The sequence below is a fragment of the Plectropomus leopardus genome, chromosome 18, assembly GCF_026936395.1.
Source record: "Plectropomus leopardus strain MGB_pleo_1.0 chromosome 18, ASM2693639v1, whole genome shotgun sequence".
Taxonomy (NCBI): domain Eukaryota; kingdom Metazoa; phylum Chordata; class Actinopteri; order Perciformes; family Serranidae; genus Plectropomus; species Plectropomus leopardus.
Genome location: NC_142193.1, coordinates 6,350,146 through 6,374,851, shown reverse-complemented (window position 1 = coordinate 6,374,851; position 24,706 = coordinate 6,350,146). Strand labels below are relative to the sequence as shown.

Here is a 24,706-nt window from a genome sequence, read left to right as displayed (position 1 = left end):
TATTCCGACTATATTTTTTGCCTTTTTGCTCTTTCTGCTCTGTGTCACTCTCTCAGAAATGCACATTGATACAGAAGTTCACGAAAAAGAAACAAAAAGTTTTGTTGAAAGAGCTCCTGGACTCTGGAGGTCAGGGTTTCAACTTGTCAAACATCTGAGGCTTTTTCTGCTCGGCACTCAGGGAGGAAAACCACAGAGACCCTGCTGAAGAACCATGAGGCGAGATGTGTCTGTGCTGATGATTTCAGACAGAGACAGGATAGAGGGGGCATATTGTTTAGACTGAAGGAGGTCATTTGTCAAATTACAGGAAAAACACAGTACGCTCCGATGAAGCTGGCTCACCTGTAGCTCAGCAGTGCATCACAACATTGAACACAGTGTAACATAAATACTTTAGAAACAGTAACACAAAGCTCTTTTATCATTTAAAAAATGATTAATGACAAACTTCTCAATGCATCAGTGTGTAAAGAGGTCTTATCATGAGCTCCGAACCTAAATAAAACATATCTGAAATAAGCAGAGTTCTGGTTTCTACCCTGGGATCAGGGAATATGCAATCAAAGAATGTGATGCTGCGTGCGATGCCAACTTTTAACGTTTGATACTCACATTTGCAGTCTTTTTTTCAGGTTCAAATTGCCACAACCAGTGATTAAATTGAGTCTAGTCTCACTAATACAGAGAGTGCCTTTGACATATGTAAAAACTCATACATCATGCAGTAACAAACATACTTATTTCAACCAAAACCCAGATCTTTTCTCTAAATCTAACCAAGTTGTGACTGCTTCATAACGTTAACCATATGCTTAAAAATGCAACTGTAAACAGTCAAATAGGACCTATTCTGTCCTTTGAGCATGATGATGTGTTTACCTCCTGCAGTGTAAGGGCAGTAGTAAGAAACTCTTCTGTGGATCATAGAGGATACAAACAAACAACCTATTTGGTTGTGTTAGTTGGAAGACTTGTCTGAATGATTTACTGCACAATGAATACTTTACTTTTCATACTCAAAAGGTCCAGTGTGTGGGATTTAGGGGTATGCATTGGCCGAACTGGGACATACTACTCCTAACTATATTTTCGTAGATAATCACCCGAAAATAAATATGGTGTTTTCATTATAAGGCCTGGAAATACCAAGCCAATGGTTGATAATCAGTTAATGTTGGGCTGTTCTTGACCTGGTTTTTGTTGTGTGTCCCACACCATTGGCCCTTGTCATCGTAGGCATCTTTTTTTGCAGCCATTTCAGGCCATTGAATCAGCATTAGAGATGGCAAAGCCTGTGGGTGAGTGATATTACTCTGATTGGCAGTTTAGCTCAAATGGAGATGAGAAAAGCAAACAAAGGTCACATGATGGTTTTCCAGTTTCCCTTTTTGAAAGATGATTACAGGCAACTGCTGTCTGCTGGTATAAAGGGTTATTTCCTCTCATGCAGGCACAGAACGTATATTCTAGTTGGCCATTGCTTGTAGTCTTTGCAGTGTGTTCATGTGCAACATACTGGCCGAGACATAGGCATCACAGTCACCGCTAGCTCTCTTGTGTCAGTTTGGTGTGTCAGTACCTTTAGAAGTAGTTAATAGGTCCTCTCCCACATGATGTTTCTACAGTAGCTCAGAATAGACAAACCAAACACTGGCTCTGAATAGGGCCATTGCATATTTGCCTTAGCCACCACAATTCTCCTGCATATTTGGCACATGGGAGAAGTTCATCAGTTCTCAACTTCATGCTAGATGCAACTATATTTGCCACACTGGGCCATTAAGTCAGGTGTTCTCAAACTTTTGATGACCGACTGCCACATTAGGGAGACTGCATATGAATGCAGGCCACCCAGCAAAATGCAGTAGCGAGTTGTGCACCAGAATTGCTAACTTTAGCTACCAGCACCAACACTGATCACCAAATGGGATTTATGTGACACTCACAAGGTGCCACTAGTTGCTTGTCGTGCAACCAGTAGCTTTCTACAAGTTGTCATCCCTAACCTGACAGATGCTTGTTCAGGGGGCACAGTTTGACACATTTATTAAGTAGTGTGTGATATGTAAATATTTAAAAGTACTGAAATGGACCATGGATGAATAAAATGGAATGCACTCTTTCCCTGTTATGTCATGATCAGGGGCTGCACAGAATATTTCTCAGGGCCGTCTTTGACAAGCAGGCTACAACTACACTTTAATTACATTTTGCTGAAAAAGAAAATGTCTGTGCCGACCTTCAGTCCTGGTCCTCTCCTAGAACAATGTGAATATTAGATTTCCATTTTTGTCGTAGTTTTGTCCTCCAGGCACAAACTGAGGGTGGGACATTGAATTGTCCCTTTGTTCTGTCTTCATATATTTATCTGGTATTCAGTTATCCACAAAATACTGATGAAACTCAGGTGGATCTTTGGAGGATAACGATACGGTCTCTCCTCTGCAGGTAGGACATGACACTTAAAGCTCAAAACAAGGTGAAGTATTTGTTTCTGATTGGGGACGGGAGCATGTGTTTGATATCAACGCCTACTTGTTTGACACACACTGATTAACTCTTTACTGTGTCGACATTGCCCTCTGGTAATACAGTGCTGTAGACCGAAAGAAAAAATGAAATCCCATCAGAGCAGAGAGAGACATTATGCAGGATGATGAACAAGTTTTACAACCCTACTGTACTTTTACACGCTCCGGAAATGTGAACATTTTTAAAGCAGAGAGGAGTTGTCATCCTGTAACCGAAGCAGCCCTGAGGGTCCACTCTCACCACCACAAGTCACACGGCTCTGCAAATTTAGAATTTCTAAAAGGCAGAAGCTTCTCTTGAATCGTTGAGGCTCACAACACAGAATTTAACAGGATTATCTGCTCTGTGGCTCCGTACGACCTCCAGGCTGAGTTTTCAATTTGAACATCAGTGAGTTAGGGGGAGCTATGGGATCCCTGAACAGCCAAAATTGGTCGCTAATTTTGTGTCACACTTCTCTCCAGGCAGGCAAAAGCAACCTTATTGCTGCATTCAAAGTGTTTTCCAAAAGACATTGACTGAAATAACATTATAATGGCAAAATTAAAAAAAAACATAAGGGTAGAGCCAAAAGTTTAATTGAAAGCAATGGCAAAAGACGATTTAGAGAATAGCATCAGGAGACTGCTTCAGGCTTGTGCAGCTTTGTTAGGTTGTGTTTTAATTCTAGCAACAATAGGCAGACCAGTAGCAGATGATATGTGATGTCTGCAGGGTTTACATTAAAAATACGTAAAGTAGAAACCAAATTAAAAACATTAATACACATGGGCAGAGCCACAGCTTCCTATCTGAGTATTTCAGTTTTAAATTGCAAAATTTTCTATCATTAGAGGCATGTAACAGGAGGTAAATGCATCTCTGGATTCAGTTTGTGTGTTAAGTTCTTCCTAAATTCCTAGCAACGACTAACTTGTTTCAAATTAGTGATTTAATTAGCCTGCGTCATTAAAATTTAAGAAATGTCTTATCTTGTAAAGACTTTGGTAATGTGTGAACTGGTTGTTAAGAATCCTCTGCAGAGCCATGCAATCAAAGGCAATCAACGTTGTAAACAGAAAGTCACTGTGGCGTTACAAGAATTTCAATTTGGCCAAAGTATTGGATTTAACAACAGTAGACAGTTAAAGGACAGTATTCACCATATAAAAGCTCAAATAAGAGCTTATATAAGGACTCAAAACATTCCTTTTTAGCAAAACTTATGACTTTTAAGTGACTCCTTGCTGGCTGCTCCAGTTGCTTTTCTGCTTTTATTCTACTTTTTTTTATTTTATTTGTAAATATGCTTTTGTTTTTGTTGTTTTTATCTGATTTTTTATGCTGTTGTTTTTATCTTGTAGCACATTAATATTTGCTGGAATGTCTGAATGTACAATCCATTGCAAATTATTATTATTATTATTATTTTAAAGCTGGCTAAGGCTCAGTATTCATTTCAACATTGGAGGGGGACATATATTTGGAGGTCCTGCCCAGAACATTTTGAGCATCAAACACTGAAATTCCTGCCTTCTGGTGAATTCTTTTTCACTATTTTGTGCCTTTTCTGCATCAATCTATGGAGTAATTGTCTTCAATTTGTCAAAAACAAATGTCCTCCGCTACTCTTATGTTATGACATATGCTCTGTGTCTGTCTCCCCCACAAATATACACCTATGTTAGCTGGGATGTACACTGACTTCCCGTAGAAAGCTCATACATACAGTGTTTCCTATGAGGCCATGAATACATGTCAACAGACTTCCTGATGGAAGTGGACAGACACTCAGAGGGAGCAGTGATGGGTCTGAAACAGGCATAATCTTTAGAAAGTTGACATTCAGTTTAATGATATAAAAAACTTGAAGCAAGCTAAAGACTGAGAGCAGAAGAAACCACAGAAAAACAGAAAAGAGAAAGAGGAAAGGAGAACAGAGAGGAGTAAGACGATGAGCAGAAATCTCAGGGGGGCATCGGTGATAAAAGCAGCACTAACCACTTTACGGTGTCAAGGTGCTAAATTAATGTGATGGCTTCAGATCATCTGAAGGAGAAACTCAGAACTTGCAGCCTCTCAGCAGCTGAAACCTTCAGGATGACAAACACCAAGTAAACTGGGCAGAGTTTCCTCATGGTGTTGTTTTCTTTATAGAACAATATGTTCTGCCGCCGGCATGAGTCAGTGGAAGGCAACGTCAGGCTGTTCGGACTGTAATATCTCAACAACAACTGGATGGAGTGTGATGAAATGTGGTTCACACAGTCATGTTTCCTTCAAGATGAGTTGGAATAACTTTGGTGATCCTCCGGCTTTTCATTCAGGCCATCAATCGGTAAAAAATTTATAACTCTGTCTTTGGTGCCATCGTTGTCTGACAATGACGCTCAAGGCATCCTTTAGCCCCTGTTGGTTAGGTTTAGTAGATCAAAAAGATCATGGTTAGTTTTCAAAAAAAGGTAATTTTTTTATGGGTTACTTTTGACGTAACTTGTAAATACATGACGTCACGTCACGGGAAGTAAAGTGATGTCACCGGACGTAAAGTGACAGGACGTAAAGTGACAGGACGTAAAGTGACGGGACGTAAAGTGACACAACCCAACATCAGGGAGATGAAATCTATGTGAAATGCTTCCTTCTACAATAACAGGTAAGGAAGAGGGGAGTGGTATTGTCAATGGAGGTGGGGTTGTTTTCGGACATTACAGGTGTATGTGAAGCATAAAGAAGACAGTAATTTGGTGTTTGTCATTTGAAGGAGTGGTGGAGTGGTTTTGAGATATTGTGCTCCAAAGTTTTTGCATTCCAAATTGCAAACAAGACACTCTTTTGTTTTTTTAAATACAAAGTCCAAATACAACTTATAAAACAAACAAAAACCACCTCACATAATGTTAATAAGTAAAATACGAAGATAAAAATAACTCAGATAAGGTCATATAGAACCTTATAATTCCAAGGTGACGATTTGTCAAACATTTTGGTTTATGACCAAATACATGCAAAACTTATGACATTTCCATCAGTCTCAACTGTATTTTGTGTTTACAGCTAAATTAGCTCATATTTCCATGCTAACATGCTAAACTTTTCAACCCCCTACTGCTCCTTCACCATGACAAGTGCCTCTAACGGGAACAAACTCATACACATCACACACAATACCTCCAAAATTATTAGCCTCCCAACCTGTCAGACCTTAACAGCAACGCCATTGCATGCAGAGCACACGCCATGTAGCACACAACCCCTCAACCCAATTTTCACACCGCCTTCATCTGGTTGCAGATACAGATCTCTGGCCTGAAAACAGGCCCGCAGTGGCAGGAGTTTTGTCCCCTCTGCCATCATCACTCAACAAAACACACCGGTAAATGTCATGTGTGTCAGTGCTGCGTGTAGAGTTGTGTGTATAAACGTGTGTTTTGTATGTAGTTAGGCAGTGATGTATGATGTATTCATGTGTACTTTCCTATCCTCTATAACAGACTATGGCAACATATTTCCTTGGAAAAGGAAAGAATCTAGAGAATCTATCTCAGACAGTGATCATCGTAACTGCTAAAATCATCATGTTAGCATTACAACACTCCCTCAGACCTAGAATAAGTAGATTACCACTCTTTTCAAAAATGACAAATATCGATCTCAGTTCTTAACACGTCCTTAAGGTTATGAAACGGTCACCAATACACTAATAAATTTTGGAACAAATCCCAGTAGTGAAATGTCATTTTGTGGGGTAGTGGTACTAAAATGACTGTATCAACTGATTCATAGACATCTCTTTTACAATGCAAGTCTATAGGAAAGTATTTTAGGGCCCCATGTCATCACGTGACAAACATGGGCGATGTAAATCCACTTTTGGCCATCAAGAAAAATTAGCCTCAAAACTTGGCGCTGGTCCTGAAGGATTGCTTTTTTACATTACATGTCACTTCGTCCTTTGCTCCAGTAATAATTACTACCATCTCTAGAGGGCGCTGCCTTACAATACAGACAATACAATTACATTGCTCGCAATAAGTTTTTTGCATACCCGACCTATATGACCTTTTTTTGGTGAATGCAGCCTGTAGCATTGTCATTGTGTGTAACATTCACCTTATACGAAACAAAAGGAAATTTAATATAAAAGAGTATGACCTGCAGGACATCTTGGTATAAACCCTAAAAGTTAAATGAATTACATATTTTACGCCTCTGATTGTCAAGGAGTCTTATAGGCCAAGATTTGGACGAGAAGTGCGCTACTAAAAACAGAAATGTTGTTCCTTTGAATTTAAAAAAAAAACCTCTACATTCATATAATAATGTGAGAGCGATCCCCGTGTGCACGGATCCACAAAACAAACCAAAAACACTGTAGTGTGCATGCCAGGCCAAAAGTTGGCGGTGTAACTTTGTATTGACACAGCACAGAAGGGGTTGCCTTTTCAAAGAATTGCAATCTGAAGCCAGGTTTAATAAGTTTGTGTTTTCAGGCTCCCAAAATACCGCTGTCGTGTGAATGAAAGGCCAAACCGCAACAAAAGCTTAACATTTCATGTAAGAACCGTTACCATGTAAACGGCCCCTTAATAATCAGATTTTTTTTTTTTCCAAGTATCGCTTTGATACACCAACCTCACTCTCCGGTTTCTGGTTGGCTGCAGCTTCAATTTCCAACCAGTCGATGAAAACAAATTCAAGAGGGAAACTTTCCTTTCAGGGAAACTCACGGTGCAACAATATTGACCAAAATCATTTTCTCCCATTTCTGTTCATATTGAATATGTATCAGTAGACAGAGGAGCAGAGTGAGACTTCATTAAACAGTAAATAAAACACGCTTTGAGCAACTGATAACAGGAAGGAAGGAGCTCATCAGACCGAGCCTCATCTCAAATAATTACATCTTTAATTACTCTCGGTGTGTGTGTGTGTGTGTGTGTGTGTGTGTGTGTGTGTGTGTGTGTGAATGGTGTCAACAGTTTCTGTCTCCTCTACACTCTTGACACCATCTTACAAAACATTTCCATGACGAGAACCCAGTTTTATTAAGATTTAGACCCACAGGGAACCTCAATGACAAGATTATTGATTAATTGATTGAATGCTTGATTTAGGATTAAATATTAAATCAGTAGTCAGTTTAATATACTTAAATAATTTGTGGTGAATTAAATGAAGGCTCCAACTAATGATTTATGTCACTACTTTTAAATATTTTACTTAATTTTGGGATCACTTAAAGGATTTACTTTCAGAGAAATGTCAAATAAAAAGCTAATGTGTCCATTAAAAGTTCTCTGAGCACGAACTGAAACTCCTCAAATTGGTCAATTTCAGCCAGTTATAAAAACTCATTCAATTTGCACTAATATGAAACAGAGGAAAGGAGCACACTTGATAAATGAGAGAGAAAGAAAACCATTAAGAGGTTCTTCAAACTGTCAGATTAATATTCCTTCCACTGATTAATTAGCTAATCGTATTAGCTCTAAATTAAACAACAGATCAGATACAAGCTGATTTAATATTAGACTGTTTCTAATTGAATTTTATTTACAGAAAAGTTTTCAGAGCTTCTTTTCACCTTTAGTTCACAAGTGCACAAACGTGACTACCAGACAACACTTTGTCTCCCATGCCGTCGCTCCACAATGGATGGATGGATCTTTAGTTTAATTTGGGATTACCTGATAATCTCTTCATCCTAGTTTTAGTTCTTAAAAGTTTTTCGTCTGGTTTTCTTTAATTATATTTGCCAGAGAGGCTCTGCTTTCTGCTTTCTTGTTTGTTTTTCTGCAGGAGTTTTTAATACCTGCATTCAAATTTAATCAAAGTTTGGTGAAAAGAAAAGCCAGGGGAAAAGTGACTTGTTTGCATGTGCATTTTAAGATTTGCAAATTTTGGTGCAGATCCAAATGAAATTAAAGCATTTTCAAACATTTTCTATGAATTTGGTGAACACAAACAGACATCCTATGATCACTCAGTGACTCTATTTTCACACTATATATCTTAAAGCAGCACTTATCATTATCTATTTTAACAGTGGATCAAATGACAAAGCACACTGTGAAGGGTGGAGTGATAAATCTCCTGACTGACTTGACTTTCCACATCTCTACAGAGCTTTACAACATCCTTTAGCTCATTGTTTTGGCTTTACAGCACATTTACTATTGTGGCTCAGCCTCACCACTCTGATCAACACTTCCAGCAGCAGTAGACACAAGTCTTCAGCAATAAAACCCTTGTACACTTCCTGCTCTGCAGCAAACAGCAGACACACAGTAAGAGACAAGCTGGTGAACATAGTGGAGCATTTTACAGCTGAAGAGCTAGATATTTCCCGCTGCGGTTGGTAGAGCCCATAATCAGAGCTAAAAGAGATTCATCAGGTGGATATAAACACCACTGGGATAATCATGTTGCTCTGCATCTGCTGTGTAAGTAGGCAACTGCTAAAATATTTACCACACTGAGAACTTTATGAGTTGATATAAGGGGTTCTGCCTCAGCGAAGTTGCCAGAATAAAACGCTGGCATTGTTTGTTTTTGCAAAACCAATATGTTACATTTGCACGTTTTATACCTGTCATATAAGCATTTCTAAAGAGACTGCAGACCAATGTTCAAGACCAAGGAAGAACAAAACTGATTGGTTTTTTTTGGTGATTCATCAGTACGTCTTCCAGTGGGTTTTTTAGCCTCCAAATGTGGTTGTTTTTTGTGACCCATCACTGAGTGGCAACCGAAAAATGAATGTTTACTTCTTAAAATTTGCATTTCCTGCCGGGATAGTGCCAGGTGAAGTGGTTGTTTTTTACCAAGATATGTGACGTGGCTCTGTCATCTGGAGGTCGATAGAATGGTGGACGGCTTGACAACAGACAACTGTTCAAGACCAACCACAACAAAAACAATTTTAGTAAGTCATTGCTGAGTTTCTGGCTTTTCTTTTCTTTGTTTTTTAGTGAGCCATTGCTGTTTCTAGTGATAATGCCAGGAAAACTGGTTGTTTTTTTTTTTTAAAGAAATATTACTGCCTTTCAAGTGGGGATTATGCCCCCCAAAATGGCAATTTTAAATCAAAACATTATCCTTCCTTAACCATAACCAAGGGATTTTTGTGTCTAAACCTTAATACACTAGCATTGTACATAAAGTGTCAATATATTTGTTGCATGATAATGTACAATAGTAACGTATCCTTGGTTAAAATAAAATGTACAACAAAAAAAACTTTTTTCAGGCGATTAGGTTGGCTGCCTCCAAGGGGGCATAAATCTCTTAATGAAGGTTTAAAATTTGACTTAAGGGCAGACAACTAAGTAAAACAGGTATAATTTAGTCTATTAGAGACATATACTGATGCTGGCAGTGACCAGGGAAATAAAATGTACAGAAACTGTAATTGAACGTTTGAATTAATAAATCCGAGTACTATTTACTGGTATTTTAAATACTGAGAACATGATACAGAGTTGAGTTGGTGGTTAGTCACGTGTTTCTCAGGTGGGTCTGACTCTGCTGGGGGACTCTGCAGTCATGACAGCATATTTCTAAAAGCCTGGCTATGACCCTGACTCTTTGAGTGTTTCCCTCTAATCAAATTGGATTTTTTTGTTTTTTGTTTCAGTTTTCATTAAGAACGATCTTGGATCTGACTGAGGAGCAGCTGTGTGTTATAAAACACAGCAGTGAGCATGTAGGGCTCAAAGGAAGGCCGATTAACATATTGTATCCTTGTGTGAGAAGCAAGGTCGCTCCACTCGATACATCATATCATCCACCACTGCTCTGTGCAAAACACTCTTGCTCTTCTTCCAGATGGCATTAACAGATGAAACCTTCAGAGAACTTCCATTATTAACTACCGGCTCTGCATGAAACAGCGAATTAGAGGCTACGCCCACATGCACCAAAATATTCCCTTTCTTCTGGACGCTCAAATATTCCTTTTATGAGCTGCAGGATATAAACACCACGTGTTAGAAATAACCTGCTCTCATCTGCAGTTAGGAAGAATCTGTAGGAGGTAACTGAGAGGTAACTCATTATCCAGCTCCTCATACATGGAGATATATTCTCTCTGTTTTTCATAAGGATCATATTAAAAAACAAATAAAGAAAAGTTGAAACAAAGGACAAAGAAAACAGTTTCTTGAAACATTAATTAAGACAACAAGATAACGTTAGCGATAAAGATGAATATGATACTTTGAAAATGAAGACCTTCTGATTTGTTATGGTTTAAAAAAGGAAAACTGATTAAATATAAGAGCAACATGTGAACACAGCTTCCTGAGAGGAAATCAGGTCATTCACGAAGGTAACATAATATCAGCAATTAAAGATGATGGAATGAAGATGTGCTCCTCTGAAAAGATACGTCCTGATGGAAAAATACAGTGATTTTCTTCTGTCTGGGAAATTGGCTTGAGATTTACTTAAATTTCAATATGAACACAAGGCGTCATCTTCATTTTTATGAGTGCAGGGTCCTATAACTTCCATAAATCAAAACTGACAACACACTAGAAAAGACTGAGCTTGCTTCATATCAATTAATACATGTCACTTTCTTTCTGCTTCCTCCTCCGTCAATATAACCTAAATGAAGGCCCCAGGATGCTGCAAATAAAGTGCTAGTTGAAAAAAAGAGCATCTAAAACCAAATTTCTAATAACAGATAAAAGATTACATGAGAACAAAGAGTACCCCAAAAATGAGTCCTAAAACTCAAATCTGTTAGCATTTCAGCACCTCTGGTTCCCTCGTCTGAAGCCAATGAGTTTTTTGAATGTGTTTTTGGTTAGATGCCTGAAAAAAGGTGTGTGATTAACACAAGCTCGAGAGACTTTCATGTTTTGTTCTACAACACAAAATACATCCGTAAATATCTCACACAGGAACTTCGGAGCTTTGTCTTTGTCATTAAGTCAGGGAAACCAGAAGACTGACAGGGTGGATTCAAGATGCCAGTTAGCACATTAACAACACAACCTGATATGAAGTATATTTTCTCATGAGCTAGCAACACAAAAAATTACAAATTTGCTAGAGCTCAATGGCTAAAAACATAATCTTGCCTAACATAACAAGTTTGTATTGATCTCACGCCCTCTTGACTTTAGTCGTTTGTTTGCTTTCCTGACCTTTGTTTCTCTTTTAACGCGCTGAGGTAAACTGGCAAGTAGAGTGATTCACTTACTGATGGGCTCTGCCAGCTCCGACACCAATTCAACATGCTGAATCAGTCAAAAATAAAAAAAAAAAGGGGCGAACTGATGCTAATGGTGCAGGACACACAGCAAAAACAAGGGTGACAAATGCTAACAGCTCAACACTGATCAACCGTCAATTTGGTGTGTCAGGGCCGTAAAGGGGCCGGGTCAACAGCAACTCTTTTGATTTTGCCTTTCACACCCCTTTTGTAACCTTCTGTATCTTAAAAATAATCATCTGTTATGTCATTAACAAGCATAGTACACAGGCAAGCAGGTGCACAATACTGTTCAAGAATGCGGGAAAGCTAGTATGAATCTGGCCTTACCAACCGTCAATGGACCAACAATGATTTCTTTTAACCAGGGCTGACATCGTTCTTTAACCCCAACATTTTTAATATTTTAAATATGAAGGTACCCCAACCTTAACAAAGTTCTTATTTTTATGCAAACCACAAAATTTGCTTTACCGAGTCATTTTTGTTCCGAAACCAAACTGAATCTTAGTGTGTTCATCATAAAATGGATTAATGAGCAACTTTTGGGGGCAAAGACGTCACATGAGAAAACACTTTCATGTGTCGACATGAAGGTTACAAATGATTCATATTGTGATTTATTTTGGAAGACTTGTTGAGAAAATCACCTTTTTTACCTTTACCTCGCAACAGCAAATTATAAGCAGATTAAGACTGCTGTCCGTCAATGAACGCGAATAACCACCGTATCATGACCACCGTCTTTTACTGGTCTTCACCAAGAAACCAAACCACAATCTGTCATTAAAATAATTCATGTTTTTACTTTAAGCTTCACCCTTAACTGTCACTTCTTGTTTTGGCACTCATGCTCTGAAGTCATTAGAGATGACCTTGATTTCATTTACATTAAGGACATGTCACACTGTTTCTTTACGATTAGATGTCCTTCTTACAGCCTGACACAAAAGTACCCACTGCTGCAGCATGAATTGTCTCATTGTACTTGAATAAGATGACTAGCACAAATTTATCAGAAAACTATGTCTACATTTATATATTTTTGAATTGTTAGAGTGTATATTGTAAGTATAAGTAGAGGTTTGGGGTGAACCAGTAGATGAGAGATTTCCAAAGAAATCTTTTTATGAATTATGACTTTAAAAATTGCATATTCTCCTCTGCAGGTAAATGTGTCTGAAGAGTGTTAAATGCAGATGAAAATAAGCTTCCTAACAAATGCAAAAGAGCCCAATAAAGAGATGTGTATTTCTTTTGTTTTTTTTCTATGGTTTTCCCTGGGCCCAACAAACAGGTGGGGAGCAGCAGGGAGTGGCGGCGATGCCTAATGACGGTCATTACTCACCCCTCTCCGACGCCGGGGCCAGATCAATGAAGCTCCGACACTTCTCACCTGAGAGAGAGAAGAGAGGGGAGGGAGGGAAGGAAGAGGAGATGAATGGGGAGCGGAAGAGAGGGATGTAAAGAGGAAAAGAGGTGAAGAGCACAAGGTGAAATAAGCTGGGAATGAAGCAGAGAGGAGATGAGAAAGGGAGGGAGGGGAGGAGAGGAAGGAATGCAAGGAATGAGATGATTAATGAGAAGGAGAAAAGGATGAAGGGATGAAAAATAACGCACAAGGTGGAAAGAAAGGGATAAAATGAGCGTTAGTGTCAGTGCATGAAAACGATAATACAAACTAATAATGTGTCAGGCCAGCAAACAGTGACACAATGAGTCATTGACTTGGTTGGTATTCCAGTAGCAACACACTACGTTGTAATATTCTGCCAGCAGGAAGGAATTTGCATCACCTTTGCTGACATTATATGACAAAACCATCAGCCATGATGCCACAGGATGATAGAATTTGCCCCCCCCCACAGCAGTGATTTCTTTGGTCCATCACTTGGTTCCAAATAGAAATACCTCAACAACTAATGGATGGATTGCTATTTATAGTTTTATATTCATGGTCCCCAGAGGACAAATCCACCTGACTTTGGGGATTTTCTTTTGTTCCAACGCCACGATGAGGATCACATTTGTGGTTTTGAAGGAAATGTATCAAAAACTGTATGTATTGTGTTGGCATGTGGTTCAGACATGCATGTTCTCCTAAAGATGAATTGTAATCACTTTGGAAATCCTCTGACTTTTCATCTAGCACCATCGTCAGGTCAACATTTTAATGTTTCTTATACTTTGGTTAGTGACCAAACACTTGCAGAACTAATGACTTTTCCCATGAGCCTCAGCTAGACACTGGTTTTCAATCCCATCAGCAATATAAATATTTGCATGACACATTTCTGGAAACTATTGATTTGTTAAATTTGTATGTTATTACTTAGCAGATATGTTGAAATTTATGTTTTGACAATGCTGTGGTAAATGTCTGGTTACGTTAAGGCATAAAAACGTATTATATTTTGACTTAAAATAACATAGTTTCACTGGCATAATTTCTACTGCAAATTCAGCGAAATCTCGGTTAAAGAAAAACACGCTGCCTGCTGTTTTCAGTAGCACTATCTCAGCAGAAAACTTCTTTTCTTAGCACTATATTCTGTTTGAAACCATATAGACTGTATAAATAATGGATGTAGCTACCGTTACATCACCCATTGGTTTGTGGACTTTTGAAGCCTCAAGTTGGGCATTTGAGCCACCGCTATCTTGGATTTTTGGAACCAGAAGTGACCATATTTGGATAAGAGGCTGGAGCTGTGGAGGAGTGAGGGGTGGATCTGACATACAGATGGTGGCACTCAAGCAGCCCTGCCATCAAATATGTGTAACTTTTGGCCTTAATAATATGTTGACAAGTGAATCATTCAAAAAATCATCCATACCCATACAGCTGTCATGAATGTTCAAAGTAGCTATAGAGACCAAAACCATTTTTTAAACCAGGCTGAAAACATGTTTATTTCTGCTTTAAAATTGGGCATTTTCACATGGCAGATTATGGGGATTTAGTCTGTTTTGGATCCAGCCTCATGTGGTCATTCATCAAACAGCAGGTTTTGGCACTTCTGCTTTGGCTTCAGTTTTTATCCTAGGAGAATGCTGTATGATGAAAACACAGCGACAGGTTGCTAAAAAAACAGCTTTTTTGTATGTTGGTCTCCAACACTGGTTTGCTGCTTGGCAGGCATCTCACCTATGTGTCATGCCATTCTCTATTCCCTCCTGATGACACACACATACTACGACCCTTTAGAAATAATGTAATATGTATGAAAAGTACATATGTAATATATCAGTGGTTTGCAGAACCGTACAATGCCAACGGCTGCTAGCTTTGTTGGACACTTTGTGTGTTATTTCTTATTTCTTCAGGCATTTTTTTTCTTGTGTATTATTCAGCTGTTGGTGTTGTGGATCTTCATCCCTACTCCTCACAGGTGGAATTTAATTCCTGCTGATTGTTGATTGCTTTGATGTGTCTTTTTAAAAAAAGAACTGAAATGTGTCCTGTATCCTCTGGTTAGGGCTTCATGCAAAACTGTGTCAGCAGATCCCGTTGTGAATAACATTAGTGACAAAATTATCAAGACATTAGAATTACCTCTTAGTTATTTTTGCATTAATGCTATCACATTCTGTTTAAACTTATCAGTATTTAGTGGGTTTATCAAACCTTATCCTACCCACACCTGTAACAAACTCAACAGTTGTATTTAATAGTGGCTTTATGGTCTTTTTAGTCCTACATTAATGTAGTAAGTGTTTTGCATAATGCACTATCAACGTGGCTTTTGTTCCATTTTTCCTGCCACACTCTGGCAGCAGAGAGTTGATCAGAGCTCGGTGGGACCATGCAGGTCACAGATCAGCGACCACAGGCTGAGCCATAACTCAGCCTCTGCGGTGTCACAGGCAGCAGGCAGGCCAATCCATAACCAGCCTGGTTCACACTGCCATACACACTCCACCCCAAGCCTACCCCGCCAAACAACAGATGAAGATACTCTGTTTGTCTCCTGGATACCGAGGATGATTTAGTTTCAGAGGATAAAATAGACTTGAACTGAAACTTGAGTCTTTGGTGGCCAAGTTCAAAACTATATACAAAATAGGAGGTTTTGGAAATAAAGTGCAGCAGAAAACTGACCAGATTGTAAATGATCACAAAAAACAACCAAAAATAAATACAAAAACCTTTTTGCTTTCTTATTGTCAATGCCATGTCTTTGAGAGTTACAATTTACTGAGATCTATTGGCGCTTGTACAATACAATGAATTTTTGTGCAAAGCAGTGATGCGTTCATATTGATGGAAGGTAGAGATGAGAAAAATTCCTGCATGTGTTAAGTTTTGAGATAAATGCTGTCGACAGAATAATTGTTATTACTGTACTTCTCTGCAAACAGACGTGTTGCATTTGTATGTTGTCATGCAGCAGATATGTTAAAATTTTTATGTTTCAACAACGCTGGGGTTAACTTGTAGTTATGTTTAAGCACAAAAAACACCTGGATGGTTCGGAAAAGATTCCCCTTTGGCTTAAAATCCTTGTTTTTTTTTGTGGCACAATCCTGGCAGGAAACGCAGACATGACAACGTATAAAACAACTGCTTTTTGTGGAACTCTCCTCAATAAAAACATAGTGACAACTCGCTAAATAGCACCCACGTTTGCTCATAACCCCCTCCCCCACCCCCCCAAAAAACGGAAATGCAGCAATGACTTGCTTAATAGCTACTGGTTTTGTTGTTGTTGGTCTTAAAGTGTTCTTTAGCTTACTAGATGTCTCGTGTAGGTGACATATCGTCCATCTCCACCTCCTGATGACAAAGTCTGCTACAATACTACATCACTTAAGAAAAGTTGATACAATACCCATGAAACATACAAATATCACATATCCAGAGTTTGCAGAAATGTGCAATACCAACATTATATTGGTGACGTTCTAATACCTTGGAAACTCAAGACTCATACTGTACAATCAATCCAGCATGCACTGCATTTTTGCAACATGCATCTACATCTCAGAGGCAAATATTGTGCTATTCACTCCAGTACATTTGTCTGCTTTGTTGATTCAGATTAAATATACAAAATATAATCAAAAATCAATTATGTATCACTGTAGACAGACAAAACTATATTGAACCCTTGGTGGAATTCAAAAGCTACCAAGCATTATATAAAGTATTTCAAATTACCTCCAACTTTACCTCCTGCAAGATTCATGTGATACATACTTAAATAATTATAGACCAAGTATATAATATATATGATTCTGAAATAGGCAATTCTGCATTATTAGTATGTCAACTTTTGTACTTCTGTAATATTTCAAAGCTGGTAATTTTGTTATTGACCTATCGCTAAGTCCCACTGGGCGAGCTCCCTAAACTAACAATGGCAGCTGTCAGTGTCAAAAACATACCCAAAGATGCTATACAGAACTTTTGGGTACAGAAGCTCCTTATTTCATAGCACATAACTCATCACTTTGCAGTAAATTTTGCTAACACTATGTTGCCTTACCTTAGAACGAGTGTAGACATCCTTGTTTATCTTCTTTACGTTGAGCTAAATCCCAGGAGACACTTTTGCTCTGTTTCTGTGAGGTTTAGGGAACAGGATAAAATAACCTCCATTCTCTAGCCTCTCAGGATACCTTGGGTCAGTGTTGCATTTACCTCATGCACATTGTTGGACCATTTTGTAAGCTATTACTGCATAAATTTTTATAAAACCAGCGGAGAATCAAAATTTGGTGATTATTTTCTGTGGAGGTCCACAAACAGGAAGTCCAAGTGCAGCTGCAAGAAATGTGATTGGCTTGTGGAATTCGAGGGCAGGGCTTTGCGATAGGTCACTTCAGTGCCATCTAAAGAGAATATGTGTATAAAATATATGTATCTTTAAGGTACCGGGTCAATTGTACTCAATTCTGAATGCAGCACTTTACTTATAACAGAGTATTTCTACTCTGTGGTATTACTTTTACTTAAATAAAAGGTCTGAGCATCAGTTGCTGCTGTCAGTATCTAAGTGTCTCTACAAACACGGCAGTTTCAGTGTTTTTGGAGTCTGCAGAGGGCAAATGTGTTCCATCTTACATTTTCTTGTGAGTGGCTGCAGGCTCCCATGGTAAAATGATGGAGGGCCAAACACACTATCTGCCATATCACATGTGCCCTCAGGTTTTCCTCAATGAGTTTCCTTCACATGGAGATGATTTGGTCTTTACACCTTTTTGCTCAGCTGTCTGTCATTCCCTCATTTATGTTGTGTTTATGTCTTCTCTTTGTTTGTTTTCCACCTGTCTGCCAGGTGAAGACGAGAACATAAACCCGTTTTAACCATCTGATGTCTAAACCTTTTGCATCTGAGTCCCTCTTCTTGTTTGCCACTTCCCCAACTTAACCTGAAATAAAATATTAATAACCCCTGCTAAAATTTGGTTCGTGACTTTCCTTCCGTTATGAATGCAGCGTTTGACAAATACTGCCCAAAAACTCATCTGAAGCACTATAATTCATCTTTTCCAAGGTTAAAACTCGAGGGAAGTGAAGAAAGAGAGAGGAGGCAACGGATGAATTGGTGAGTCGCAATGAAAGTATGCCACAGCCAAAAGGTGAGCAGTGCAGCGTCTGATTAGGACATGAATCTAAAATGTAATTAAAGTGAGAGCGGGCTTGTCTGTGACCTGACGACAGCACTAACTAACAGAACAATCAGTATTCCTACACCTTCCCACGGCACATGGGAGAAAACGCTCCTCTAATATGTCAATTAACCAAAGAATCCCAGTTATCGCGCTCCCAGTCCATCAGGTTGTAATGGAATCGATTTATTTTAAAGAGGCTTCAGGTGGTTTAAAAATTCTTTCTCTTTTATTTTTTAGTTCACAGTCTCAACTCTCGCTCTCACCACACTCATTCGTTATTCCCTTGCCTTTCAGCCAACAGCTCCGCAGTCTGTTTAATCAGTGATCCGATGTCATTCGGGGCTAATTGCAGCTGTAATGAGTATGAATTGTTTTGTGAGACAACGGCTAACGTACCATTACTTCTACAGTGGTGACTGCATTACTCAGCCGCATCAGGTACAGAGCGCACACAGAGAACTCACCTCAATCAGAAGAAAAAGTGTCTGTCTACTGACAGACACTTTTTCTCATGTGCCTTTATTGATTCACATACAAACAAATATGCTGAACAAATTTTTATGGTACATGCATTTAATATCTTTAACCCTTTGAAATCTGAGAAAATTTGCAATTAGCAACTCACAAGAAATTACCAAAAAAATTAGTAAGAAATTAATTTTAAAAAAGTAACAAGAAAATGACCTCCAAGAAAGCAAAAATTAAAAAAAAAACAAAAAAAGGAAAAAGCAAATAAACAAGGAAATAACCTGGAAAAAAGTGGAAAAACATAATAAAATACTGATAATAATGAAATAAAATATATCTTTTTCATATTGTCTTTATGTAACATAACTTAAAATACATAACGTTTTATTAAACTGTAATGATTCTCAAAATGAGCAAGAAATTAGTAAAAAGCTAAGAGAAAATTACCTAAAAAAAAAGCAAAAGGAATAAAGAAAATAAACAAGTAAATGACCTGGGAAAAAAAGTGAAAAAAGTATGATAATAAACTAAAATATTCATACTAAAATTATATTTTCAAACATTTTCTTTATGTAACATATTTTAACACCAATTTGCTCACGTTTCAGAGGTTTAAATGCCTGTGAAAGGCGTCTGAATGCAGCACAAGAAAACAGTTGTCAATCCAGGTTTCAAAGGGTTAAAAGAGTACGTCACTGACACTCTTCCACACACCATCTGATTTTTAAAAAGGATCAAAATCAAACAGAAACAGAAATATAGTCTTTTTTATTCCATGTAAACTTCCACCATGTCAAAACCTAGTACCTATATTACCCACAATGCAACTCAACCACTAATATTTCAGTCTAATATTCAGTCATGTTATAGCCCAAAGTCTGAAGCAGAGATGAGAGGCTGCAGAGGTCTGGTGAGCTCACTTCTTGTTAACTCCACACCTCCAGACTTCACACATTAGCTCCCTCTGAAGGCACAAAGGGCTTTGGACTACTTCTTTACATATGCAGCCGTACTACCCAACACCTGGAAACACACTTTGATGTGTAAAATCAACAATGTTCCCCTTTAAAGCAACTTCAAGGACCAGACTCAACTCTGACATGGGGTCCAGACTTCACCTCAAGGCCAGGTCAGGTCAGACTGAAATTGCTCAGGCTTTCAAGTCTGTCCTAATTTTGTTCAGACTCAACGCTACCTGAGAACAGTCGCATAACATGGAGCATTAATGATTCTGCAGCTTGCCATTTTATTTCAGAGTAAACTTTCAGGGCCAGTGCAGCAAGTACAGTGCCCTTTACCACTCCCATGTCACTCCCAGTATGGTAAATATATAGCTGTAGCCCATTAGCTTAGCACAAAGACTGGACACAGGAAGAAACAGCTTGTCTTGTCCTCTCAAACGGAATGTGGCTGCAGCTATACATGTCTCAGTTAATACACTTTTAATTTAATTGCATTCATTTTGTTCTCCCTAAGTAAGCGTGTGTTCCCTTTGGGTTCTCCAGTTTCCTTCCATAAGATATGTAGGTTAATAGCTGACTCTAATAGGTGTGGATGTGCAGTCCGTCCTCATTCTAAAGTTATCAATTACAGCCGCTTTGACAGTGCTTTCTGTGTATGATCCTGTCAGCATTATACGTCGGTGGCATCAGCTGAAAACACGGCCGGACAGAAATGGTCACAGTGTTATTATACGATGCCACAAAGCACCTGCTGTGGCAGCATGATACGCAACTGGGTGGTGTCACGGTCAGAGATCCATAGAGATCCAAAATCCTGTCCCAGGTCTCCTTGCTAATCAGCAGTTATTGGGTGCACCTGTGATGTTCTCCTGAGTTGCAGTTATCAGCCGGCTGGGAGGTTTTATAGGGAGGTTGGCTTTTCTCAGTTGGTTGTTTGTCTCCAGAGAGTCAACACCTTCAGTTGGCTTTCTGTATTTTTTGTTTTGAGAGGACATCTGAGTTGAATTTGTTTGAAGTGTGATTCTTCTTTGGCCATTCATTTTGTTTCTATCATATTCAGTGACTCGCACTTTACTTTTGTTTTGGGACCAATTCTTTCATTTGTCTATCATTTTGATAGAATCTGTGACTGTGGGGACTTTAATTCCAACGCCACCTTTTAGAAACCAGAGGGCCCAAATTTGCTTTCACTCTCTTGCAAATGTACAGCAAAGCGTGACCCATGTCCTTTAGGTTTTGTTTTCTGAGGAAACTTAACAGTGGCATCACTTGAGAATGCAGCTGGGAGGAACCCGTCATGCCACAGAATGGCATCATGTGATCTAAGGTCCCTAGAGGCCAGCAGACGGGTGGGCCACTTTATGGGTCCAACAAACCCAGGACTTTCATGCAGGATTCCAGTGTTCACTTCCTGTCTAAATGTGATGTTTTTTTTTCATTCTGTACGATGTGCCTTCTTTTTGTTGCCTAAACATAATCACATGCAGCCACCATGTACTTGTGTTGACATCACAGAGGCGGCATCCCAGAAAGTCATTAGCAGATACCTAGAGTGTAATATGTAGACGCAGAAGTCCACTGCAAAGCAGCAATATATGACAACTTGGGATGAGAATGTGCTGGATATTTAAGCCAAAGGCAACCTGTAGCATCTTTATGAGACGCATCAGTGATCATGTTGGAATGTGAGCATGAATGTTTGTGTATATGTGTTGGCTCTGTGATATCCTGGCAACTTCTCAAGGATGCACCCCGCTTCTTGCCCAATGTCAGCTGGGATAGACTCCAGCCTTCCTGCGACCCTCAATAGGATAAATGTTATGGACATGAATAACGAATGAATGATTCCATTAATTATGCCAAACTTGGAAACAATAAAACAGCCAGTACTGCACACACAATTAATTGTTAAAATTAGAGAATCAAAAGCTGCTGAAAGATGAATAAAGTAGCATGAAGAGTTTACAAACAGCTTTTTGATGTAAAAATGAATTTTCTGCAGACTAAAGCCTTCAGACTCTGTTCTCATTACTGCTGTTAAAATAGTATGGAGCTGAGCTGCTTACGCGTCTCTCTGCCCGTCGTGCCAGATTGTAGTGATGTAATGAAATAAGTAAGCCTCACTGAAGTGACCATGACAGCATGACTGTTTTTAAACTTAACCTTTAATTGTTCAGGTAGCGCAGTCGATGTCTCTCAGAACAGATGTGAAAGCAGCAGGATGAATCATATCACAATCAAACTCCTGCAGTCAATCTATCTGTAGTTACAACAAAGGTTAAAAAGTCGAGCAAAGTCGGAGAATCAGACTTCACTACACGTCTGACTCAAGTCGTTTCATCATCCTTTTAAATTCTTGAATCTGCAGCTAGTTTCACAGCAGGCTGCCTGTAGAAGAGGAGATCTGGGACTCTGAGGAGCAGCACAGTGAGACTGATAAATAGAAGCAGTAAAGTTGTACGACGTCGATCAGCCTGGCCAGGCTTCAATAATAATGGGACACTGAGAGAAGATGTGGAGACTGAAATAAGCCCTGGATGTCTCTGCACCCGAGGCCAAATATCATTTTGTGCCACATCCCACAAAAAACTCATCAGCCTTCCCCCAACTTTTTTTGTTCACAGGTTTTTGACAGTTAAGTTATTTTCAGAATGGCTGTTATGCTGAATGCTGTCAACAGCAGTCATCTGTATGTGAATGTATGAAGGGGATTGCCAGTGTTTCATGTTAGAGAGACGCTCTGAGCCATAATCATTTAAAAAAGTCTTTGGATGCAAAATCAAAAAACTGATATTCACAGTTTTGTCACTTGTTCTTTTTGCTACTTCTATTTACTACATTTTTCTGAGTTTTGGAACTACAGTTCCCAACATGCTTTGGGTGATATAAAAGAAAGTTTGGTGAGGGAAAAAAGGCTTTGAATAAACTCAATTTTAGGATCAGCTTGTTTTGTTACTTGTTGTTTATGCAACATGAAATGACTGGTTCTGTCAACTGATTACTTTTGTTTAGTTAAAGTAAATGTTACAAACAAGACACAACAGCTGCTAACTTACATAATCAATTGGATTTCCAGCATTTGTTTTTTACTTATTGTAGCTCTTTCTGGTTGATTCCCGTCACAACTCCCTGCTTTAACATTACCACTTTTTTTGCACTGTTAACGCCTCCCTGTTCGAGTGTAGTAAAGTACAGAACTCTGAAATGAATTACAACTAAAGATTTCAGGACTTTTGTTGAATAAAAAAACTGACTTGGTATGCTGCAACAAATGGAAGTTATTTCTAAGCAAAAAAAAAAAACCAACTCATAATTTACAAGGATTGAGCTGGATGAAACTAAGAATGATATTGTATTAAGTCCGAGTGTAATGTGTCAATGTCCGTACTCGTGATAAAAGAAAATCTTCATTTAGGTAGCTGTTTTCAATCTGTTCCTCTTGTGATTCCTCAAAATTATCTGAAGGTCAAATCGGAGATTGTTCTGAAAATAGTTATATATATATTATAATTAAGAATATATACCATAAAATTTCAAATATAAGCCTAGTCACAATTAATTAGTTAGAATAAGAATTCAATAATTGCTTGCCATGCACTTCATTTCTATAGAAGTTACCTGTTGAAGGTTAGTTAGCTGCTTAAATCATACATATAAATATTTATGTTTAAACTTTTGTTAATATGGACATGCTACAACACGGTTAGATTCTCTACAATTCAGTCATTCAATCATTTTACTGAAACCATGAGCACCAAAGAATCACTGGCATAGCAAACAAGAAAGTTGCAAAAAGGAGTTTAAATAAACAAATGAATTGTATTTCCTATCTTTGCTGAGCAACGGTTTTGTAAGAAAGTAAATAAAAGCCTGTCCCATGAACTATACTCCTGTTGAGTTCAGTGATTTGAACAAATAATAGCCTGGGCTATTGAAGTTTTATGATAAGCAACTTCTGATCAACCCATGTCACTTTAAGGCTTACAAAAAAATTGGGTTAGGTCCCACACCTCCAGTTTAAGCCTTATACACTTTCTGTTTAAATTCTGCCCCTTCCGAATATGGATGCATATACAGATTTCTATCTATTATAACCACTGACAATACTACAGTCTATTTAAAGTATAAATCAAACTTTTCTATTTAAAAAAACATAATTATTTATTGTATTTTGGCCAGTCATCATGGATGTGATGAAAAAATAACTTTTCTCATGCTGTGTCTCTTTCACGCAGGCAGCCAGGAAACTGGCTACATTGTGAAAAGTGGCATTAATTAGAATCACCACATGAAAATACTTTAAAGACATGTCAGCTGAGCATAATAAAATGTAGACTCGTTTTGAGTTTTACAATATTTCCAATAAAACAGAGAGCCCCTTTAAAATGGACCTTGCTAAGACGGCACACTGATGAATAATTGCTGTAATGTTTTTTTAGGCTTGCAGATAAGCTTCCTTTCATCAGGAGTCAGCAGGAATAATTAAAATATGTTAAATATTTAACCACAGAAATAGCTAGAGCAACCAACAGCGCTGATCTAATATGTAGATGAGTTGGTTCAGCATGCAACAGGTAAATCTTTACAAGATTTAGAAAATAGCTTCGTCAGTAAAAGACAGTTGATAAGACGTACAGTGAAATTCTCGTAAATATCTACAATGAAATATAGAGGAGGCATCAAGTTTGACGACAAAATATCACAAAGAAAGATGTCAGAAGCAGCTTTATCAACCAACAGGAAAGTGCGGCCACAGAGGGAATCAATCAAACCAGGAATTTTCTTACTGTAAGCTCACAACCCGCCCAGTGTAACCACTACATAAGCTGATTTAAACCAGCAGCACATACTTCTCTAAGCAGAGGTCTATTTAGTGAAACAGCATACACCTGTGTGAGTTGGACATGTAAAAGTAGAA

General features: G+C 38.4%; 1 protein-coding gene across 1 annotated transcript in view; it reads right to left on the bottom strand.

Annotated features, from left to right (window-relative positions):
• The window catches only part of gsg1l (gsg1-like), a 50,985-nt gene that overhangs the window by 18,460 nt on the left and 7,819 nt on the right, over positions 1 to 24,706 (bottom strand). The window contains exon 2 of the mRNA XM_042505100.2: positions 13,089 to 13,136. Within this exon, the coding sequence (XP_042361034.1) occupies positions 13,089 to 13,136 (48 nt within the window). The remainder of the gene's footprint in view (positions 1 to 13,088; positions 13,137 to 24,706) is intronic.